Source organism: Etheostoma cragini, chromosome 14, assembly GCF_013103735.1.
Source record: "Etheostoma cragini isolate CJK2018 chromosome 14, CSU_Ecrag_1.0, whole genome shotgun sequence".
Lineage (NCBI taxonomy): Eukaryota > Metazoa > Chordata > Actinopteri > Perciformes > Percidae > Etheostoma > Etheostoma cragini.
The window spans coordinates 1,055,030-1,063,780 of NC_048420.1; the positions used below are offsets into that span (position 1 = coordinate 1,055,030).

Sequence of the window (8,751 nt, forward strand, 5' to 3'; positions counted from 1 at the left end):
TCTGAGGACTATGGTTACCTGGTCCTCAGATCTCTGCAGGGTAAATCCAGACAGCTAGTTAGACTGAGGACCAGGTAACCATAGACCTCAGATTGGACAGATAGTCTAGCTAGCTGTCTGGATTTACCCTGCAGGGGTCTGAGGATCAGGTAACCATAGTCCTCAGAAATCCACCAGAGGTTAGAACGCCAACACAGAGACAGAGGATAAGGACGGACATCCGGCAGAAATGAGGGACATCTGGTGGAATTTCCAGTGCAATACCAGAAGTGGCACGTTGCGGATATAGAGTCCTCTAAGATTAACCCATCACTGGAACTACATCCCAGTAAGGAACTGGTGTCAATGGAAACCTTTCCACTGATTATCTCACTGTGTGGTTGTTATTTCACCTGAATTCTTCTGTGTGTATTACTGCTCAGTTATAAAAGAATCAGCCAGGCAGAACCATGGACATTTCATTGTTTACTTTTCAACTTCATGTTCAAAAAGTTACATAGTATTTCAACAATTAAAATGTGCTAAAGCACAGCGTTCTAAACTTCTAAAAGCCGCTTCGAGACAAATACTTAACATTTCAATGAGCATAAAAAAAGAAACCTGTATATGTATAATAAAAAGTGTAAAACAACTACACAATAAAAATCATTGTAACATCACCATTAATGAAATAAAATGAAAGAAGAAATGTACAAAAGTCTGTGGGAACACAGGAGGAGGAGGAGGAGGGAACTTCCACACAAGCAGAGTGTATTTGAAGTGTGTCGCTTTAATCGAACATGTCGTCATCGTCGTCTTCTCCCCCGTTGTCCGACTCGTCAAAGTACTTGACCTCCTTCTTGGCCCGGCCCGGCCGGTCCCGGGACCGAGCGATCTTCGCACTCAGGCTGGTGCTGTCATCATCGTCGTCGTCGTCATCTGACGGAGGTTTCTGAGGCTTCTGCACAGGACGGCAACCAGACACTAGGTTACGGTACCCATTAAGGTCATTACTGCACTGAAACGGCCGGTCATGGGGGGGGGGACATGCAGCACGGGGCAGCAGGTCGGAGACAAACTCGCGGCTGCTGCGTCGAGGAGTAAAGCTGTACGTGGTCGCGCCTTCTACCAGCTGAGCTACCCGGGCGCCCCTACCTTCATTTCCTAATGATGTTCTCTAGAACAGCTCAGATACAGAAATAATCGGTATGGGGACAGTCTCCATTCCTTTAGTTCGATACTCAGCCGTGACATTTAAATGTAGCCGTGGCGGAAGAAGTATTCAGATCCTTTACTTAAGTAAAAGTACTCGTATCACACTGTAATACTATTCTGTTACAAGAAAACGTCCTGCATCAAAAATCTTACTTGGGTAAAAGTATGTAAGTTTCATCAGGAAAATGTACTTAAAGTATTTAAAGTTATAGTACTGAATGTAGAACTCTCCTCCCGTTGTAGAAAGGGTAAAGGATCCAATCAGCTGTGTTTAATGACATCATCATCTCAGCTGGACATATAGGCCGTTATATTGTTGCTAGGTTACTCTATATTAAAACATCAGATTATAAACTACATGTGATTAGTGTGCAGGGATCTTAATGTGGAAAGTAACTAGTAACTAAAGAAACTAGTAACTAAAGTAACTAGTAGAGTTAAAAGTAAATTGAATAAAATCTAATCTAACTAAAGCAGTCAGATGAACATAGTGGAGTAACTAAATTAACTAGTAACTAAAGCTGTAACTAAAGTAACTAAAGCTGTCAGATGAATGTAGTGGAGTGAAAAGTACAAGATTTCTAAGAAAAGACTTACAGTACATGTACATTCCACCACTGATTTACTGTTAATGTTCACAGTAGCAGCTATGCAAGACACAAGAGGATACTCACTCTGCCCACAGGTTTGGCCATTTTCTTCATGGGACTGTACTCGTCTTCAGAGCCAGAGCCCTTCCTCTTCCTCCCTCTGCCTTTGCCTGCACAAAGTCCATCAGGGCAAAAAGTGAGCCGATGCGTATTTGTTGTTAACCATTTATTTGTTGTATGAAACGACAGGATCGGTGCTGTACCTTTAAGAGGTGAGGCTGTCTTCTTGGACCCGGTGTCGGAGTCAGAGTCCCAGATGGACTTATCAGGCTTCTTTGCTTTTGCTGCTGGGGGCTTCTTGGGTTTGGGAGCGGCATCAGACGGCTTCTTAGCTGCTACAGATGGAACGCATGTCCAGTTATCTACCACAATAAGTCATGTTGGGAGCCCCCCCCACCTTCCATTCTGTACATTGTAAGTAGGGCTGGGTATCATTCAAACATGGCCGCTACCGCTACCGATACCCTGAGACACCAGTTTCCTAATATAAATACCGTATTTTATACAACTAATTGTTTAATTGTCAAAAATATAGAATAATAAAAATCCAATGTTTTAATAGCAAAGATAAGTTGGCCAATTTGTGCAAAGAAAAAAAACATTTTAATTTAAGCTTACTCTAGTAAAATAGCCATATGGTAGCCATACAGCCTTCCAGATGTATGTTTAACATAAAAACATGATATAAATAATATAGTATAGCCCTTCATTTTCATCCATCCGGCCCAGTTTAAGATACAACTTCATTTTCTACAATATTTTTAGAGTAGTAAGGGGCCACTACTCCATCTCTCTTCAGTTAAGGGGTCCTTGGCTCCCTCTGCTGGACATAGTGAGTCCGTACCTTTCTTTGCTGGTGAGAGTTTGTCAAACGCAGAGCTGCTGGAGTAAGTGGAGAACACCGGGGGGGCGACGTCGCTGTCAGACTTGGACCCATCTGCAAGACAAACGACAGGCGGGCGCTCAGCTGCTGCACCCTCTCTACACACCGCTCTGACTGGGTTCACCTTCTGTCAAACATGTCATTTCAAACCTGCTTTACTTCACATTCTGGCTTTGTTTCATACTGTTCAGTACTTCAACTTGTTCTTTTCCCTCACCATGGTTCATTTTCTCAGGAGTATCTTCTGTACAGACAAACTGATCCAATGTTGTTGCTTTATTAAAGACTTGGATGCTTCCTGCACATCAGGATCTAACAGAACTAGATCAGAAGTCCCTTAACTGATTGCGGTGTATAGCCCTTTTGTCGTCCTCCTGCCATTTTTGTCCCGTTTTTTGTTTTGTTTTCACTAACACCACCTTACTACCACGAGTTTTACAGTACATTTTCGAATTCATGGTCATTAACCTTCATTTATATAGCATTATACCTAATATTGGAGTTAAAAAAGCAGACTATTAGTCAAATAGTTTGACAAATAGTTACGTTCAGAGGAATGAAAGACATCAATTGTATTTTCAAAGAGCGTTGCAAGGACTCCAATCCATTTGTTGTGGTAATTGGGTTAAAAAGAAACCCATGTTTCAGATATAGAGATTTTTAAAGGGCTCAAATTTGACCTGAGGACAACAGGAGGGTTAAAATCTGAATCATTTGTTTAGTGCAGATTGAATGCAGCCATTAACCAATGTTGGCAGCGGACTGCACCCTGATCTCTGAGTGAGTAAAGTCACTGCTCTTAGCCAGAGTTAGGAGAGGAATATGTAGCAAACTGAGTCAAACTGCAGCTCCTTTATTACTGAAAGAACAGACGAGTAGGCGACCTACAGGCGTGATTGGAGCATAAGGCTAAGCTACAATGTTTCACAATGTGTTTAGGAGCCTTTAGCTTACAAAAGGACAATGCAGCAGCTGGTAAAGAATATCTCACAGCACTGTTTCCTTTTCTAATGTTATTATCATTTGTTGTTCGGAATTGAAGTTATTGTGCCTGCGATGTAAATCTTGGAGAGAGAAAAGTAAACTGTCTAAATTGTCCCATGGCAATCAAAAGGAAGTTAATTAGTAACAATTTAGATAATCCAGGTTATTGTTTGGATTGGATTGTTGGAAGATGTTAAGAGAATTTTTGAGAGAAGTCTCTAATCTCGGCATCTAAATTGTTCATATTTTCAAGGTTTAATTGTCTTATATGATAGTAAACTGAATATTTGGGTTTAGGAGTGCTGGCCTGGACAAAATATATAGTGAAACTAATGGAAATATTTCACCATAACAGACCAAGCCATTAATCTTGAAAATAATCCAAAACAATTGTTTGCTGCAAAATCCCTGATGGGAATTGTTGTCACATTACAGTAGATTTTAGAAAGAAAACACACTCCCAGTGAACTTATACTCACCACTGTCATTGCTTTTTTCTGAGAAGGCCGACTTGGACGAGAAGATGCTGGTTGCCTCTTGCCTTTTAGCTACAGGTGCAGACCTTAAGAGAAGCAGAAACAACGCGTTCAGCATTTCTTTTCCACAGATCTTTGTGCCTTCATCAGATAGCAGGCATCAGAGAGAAATGGCAGGACATGACGGGGGAGAGAAAAGACTGACATGCAACAAAGGTCTCTGCTTAGATCTGAGCGTTCCAGACATTTTGGATTCCTTAAGCTGGGTTCCCACAGGCAGCTGAAATAACAACAGAGCAATATATAAGAACTTTAAGAAGTATAAGAACAGCGGCATGGGCCAATTTCACTGACGGCGGCGGCCCAAAGATGACTCTGAGTCAATATTTTGTCGAGCGGCAGCCAATGAAAGAGCAGGCTCACGAACATCCCTCCAGTAGATTCTCCCGTGTATACACATACTCTATATTTAAAAATAAAAGATTGTGATTTTCCTATAGCTTACTTTATGATAAGTCTCTGCATGACTAAATGGAACTTAAAGGGTAACTGTTTTTTTTCAAACTGGAATCTGTTTTCCTTTGCGATTATGTCTGTGTCTAAGTGACTGATGGGATCAACAGTCTTTGACATTGGTCCAGCATTAAGAGAGATCTCTGCAGTCGGCAGCAGAGAAACAAGCTGCAATGGAAGTTAATGGGACAACTGTCCAACTGGTCATGCCTTGATGCCTCGGTGGAGGCAGACCTTCCTTCACAGTACTGCAAAATTACCGGATGGGAGATAAATATGCTCTGGTTTAATGGTATTTGTTTAAACCAATCACAGTCGTCTTGGGCAGGGCTAAGCTTCAGACGGAGCCAGGGTGACTCTGCTAAATAGTTTCACGAAGGAAGTTGTTCTGGTGGAACATTCAGAAGAAGTTTTAGTCGTCAACAGAAAACTAAGATTGGACAGATAGTCTAGCTAGCGGTCTGGATTTACCCTGCAGAGATCTGAGGACCAGGTAACCATAGTCCTCAGATTGGACAGATAGTCTAGCTAGCTGTCTGGATTTACCCTGCAGAGATCTGAGAACCAGGTAACCATAGTCCTCAGATTGGACAGATAGTCTAGCTAGCTGTCTGGATTTACCCTGCAGAGATCTGAGGACCAGGTAACCGTAGTCCTCAGATTGGACAGATAGTCTAGCTAGCTGTCTGGATTTACCCTGCAGAGATCTGGGGACCAGGTAACCATAGTCCTCAAAAATCCACCAGAAGTTACAACGCCAACACATAGCAGTAAGAATTCGGCCGGATATCCGTTACCTTCCTCTGTCTAACACAGCAATCCCAGAAGAGGAACATCGTGGATATAGACACGACCCAAACACATTCAGATGCCTCAGAGGGCTGCAGTCCAACGACTGTGACACCAACATTCCTTCAAGCTCTCTATTCTATTGTGTTCCGATGAGCTCCTGGCTGTGGCTTAAATCTTACGTTGTCTTTTTTGGGGGGGCAGAGTAGGAGTCTTCAACATCGTCATCGTCGTCGTCCTCATGATGGTCGCTGTATTGCTCCTTGGTCTCAGAGGACAGGAAGTCATCTTTGAATGACCTCATCGGAGATGAAGCCACGTCGTTCTCGCCGTTCTCCTCTTCGTCGGCGGCCTCATCCTCCTCCTCCGAGAAGTCAAACGTATATTTGGGCTTGGCAGCTGAAAGACAAGAGCAAAGCCTGGGTTACATTTTTTTATTGCTCTGGCTTCTGTTGCAGAACAATAACGGGTACGTGTTGCGGCTACGTTGCATCAGTCTGAGCCCTCAGACACTGAAAGCTTATCAAACTGACGCGTTGCAGAGCCGGTTTACAAGTTGTTTTTTGGCCCCGAGCAGCATGAAGTTGTTTTAAATGAAATGTTAAGTCTCAGTCACCAACATGCTGACAGTTGGTCATATCAAAGAGTTTGTACATGTTAAAAGAGAAACAAAAGATGAAAAAAACATCAAGGAAGCTAAAAAGGGAGGATTTAAAATCTCAAATGACTGATGAAATGAATTCCCGTCCGTCTCCTTTAAAGAATAAGTGATATACAAATGATAATATTTTTGAAGGCTATTGTAATTTGGGTATTTCAATGAGATTTGTTGACAAGAGAAAAAATAAAGAATATCACCAGATTTCCCCATTTAGACAACAAATAGCTGCAGATAGTGGTGCTAGGGATGATACCAATTCCTAATTTCCACCGGGTGCAGAACTTCTGCGGATCCGCTCCAAAGCTCCGCTCTAATTTCCATTGAAGTGAACGTATGTATTTCCACTGCTTGCAGAGCAGCTGCGTCTCTGTCCCAGCTCCGGCGATCCCCAGACCTCTGGAGCTGATACCCAGAGACTTTATTATTGCCAGAGAGCTCCACAGCAAACAAAACAAAATACAACATCCGGTTAATTTTCCAAATAAAATAGAGCGTTCTCACGGCGGATCATTCTCCCTGCACTCCCCCTTGAAAACAGCACAAAGTTGTTCCCCCTCTACTCCTCTGGATGGAAACTAGCTGGTGTTTTTTTTGTAGTTCTATTCTACATGAACTCGCGAGACCTTGTGGGTCCTCCAGACTTCAGCGGTCAGTCATGGCCGCAGCTGTTCCGCAAGAAATCCGGACCTGGTGGGCGTTGATGGACGGCGGAGCACAGAGCCGTCACCCAGAGGTCCCGACCCACAGCCGTTCTGCAACTGGTGGAAATTAGGAGTAAGTTTAACTTTACCTGATGCCCTCTGGGACTTGGTCTCTCTGGGGATGACGACAGGCTGGCTGTTCTCCAGGTCACTGTCGGACTTGGACTCGTCCTCAGACCAGGGGTTCCTCTTCTTCACTTTCTTAGCAGAGACACCTTTGGGTCCTGGGGGTTTTCTCACTCTAGGCGCTCCTGCAAAACAGTGAAAATCATAAGAGCGTTTGTTGACAGTCAGCAGGGCTCAACACAACAACTCTTAGTAGTAGAAAAAAATGTTTAGGAGCAAATAAAGAATTTTAGAGGTGCAGTGAAAATGGATCAAATAATGTGTTTTTCTCTCAGAAAAGGAACAGGAGATCAGAAGCAAAGGGATTTAATTTATTTGAATAGAACAAGTGGCCTATAAAAGATTTTCTATTTATTTCTTTTATTATATATTTATTTAATAATTGATACAATTAACTGTACATATTTTGAGGTTCATTATTGTCATTGTACAACACCTGTCCCACTAAATCCAGACAGACCTCCAGTCAGCTACTAGACTGACCATTACTGTTGGTACACAGGGATACTTGTAGCAACAATAATACATATTATAGCACGTGTTAGAAATACAAAACGTTATGAAGGGTAATGTTTTCTTTTTTAAATACATTTTCCACTGATCAGTAGGGTTGGACATCGAATCCGGTACCTTTACCGGTACCGACTGAATCACGTCGGTACTTCAGAGTATTGGGTCATGTAAAATCAAACGGTACCTGAGAGTAAGCGTGAGCTTATCGGTCCTCTCTGCATACTGACAGAGAGCAGAAGTCCTACCCACACGCGCACGGACGGAGCAAACTACGTCGGCTCTGCAGATTGGGTGAAGTCCCAGTGAGTCAAGGCAATGCCAATAAATGTGGTTACAGTTTAATCAAAACTTCACACAGACCCCATTGACTGTGATATGATATAAATGGGGAGCCGAAAGTGGTCGCAGTGCTGTTGACGTTCCTCTGAGACGAGCAGGCAGGATGTTTCTATGCCCTGGGTAATCACGGACAGGCTGAGGTTGTAAAGCAAGGCAACTTTATTTCTAGGCTACAGCACCAATACAGTAGTAATAAAAAACGGTCATGATGAAAATTAAACTGGCTAAAATATAATGATATACAAATACAAGAATAAAAGTTTTAAAGTGTAAGAAATTAATAATTATTCAATTTAAATGGTTGTAGGAAAAGGTTTGGGAGGGGTTTTATTTTTGTTTAATTTCTGTCAGGGTAAATAGAAACTAGATCTGGAATTATTTTTACAACTGAAATAATTTTTTTGTAATTGCAGAGAGAAAGTATTGAAAACAGTACAGTTTTTCAGGGACCGGTATCGGGACTGTATTGGTTCGGACACAGTGTATACACACAGTAGTGGGGGAACAGACCACTCCCACAGTTCGCTATGCATATGAAACTGAAAATACATGTTAAAGACAGTTTTACTGTTGCTGTCAAACAGCCCACACATGACACATGCTAGGTAGGGCGCAGGGCACAGAGACAAACTGGCCAGGTGTACATTGTTGCTTCAAGTTTTAGTTGCAGCCTGAAAATTCAGCGGCAACAAGGTCAGAGATGAAATAATATGAGCCTAGCAACTGTGGTTATGATCAAAATGCAACATAGAAACATGGTTTAATGTAGGCCCTACCTAAACAATGATTACCATATTTCTCTCATATCGGTCCTCATAACCACTGAAAACTGTAAAAACACCGAACCAAAAGTCCTACTGCGATTGACGTTTCTGCTTCACATGTTCAGCGGGGCAGCGAAGCAGCTGTGGGTTGACTCTCC

General features: G+C 42.4%; 1 protein-coding gene across 4 annotated transcripts in view; it reads right to left on the reverse strand.

Annotated features, from left to right (window-relative positions):
- Positions 1-452: 452 nt before the first annotated feature.
- top2b (DNA topoisomerase II beta) overlaps positions 453-8,751 on the reverse strand; it is a 36,026-nt gene continuing 27,727 nt past the window's right edge. For 2 of the 4 annotated variants that reach the window (XM_034892116.1, XM_034892118.1), the window contains 7 exons: positions 6,941-7,102; positions 5,672-5,888; positions 4,191-4,273; positions 2,689-2,781; positions 2,048-2,179; positions 1,869-1,954; positions 453-940 (listed from right to left, as the gene is read on the reverse strand). In XM_034892116.1, coding sequence (XP_034748007.1) covers positions 770-940; positions 1,869-1,954; positions 2,048-2,179; positions 2,689-2,781; positions 4,191-4,273; positions 5,672-5,888; positions 6,941-7,102 — 944 coding nt within the window. In that variant the 3' untranslated portion in view covers positions 453-769. Of the gene's footprint in view, positions 941-1,868; positions 2,180-2,688; positions 2,782-4,190; positions 4,274-5,671; positions 5,889-6,940; positions 7,103-8,751 lie in introns of all 4 variants that reach the window. The other 2 variants (XM_034892117.1, XM_034892115.1) reach the window with 2 other exon arrangements.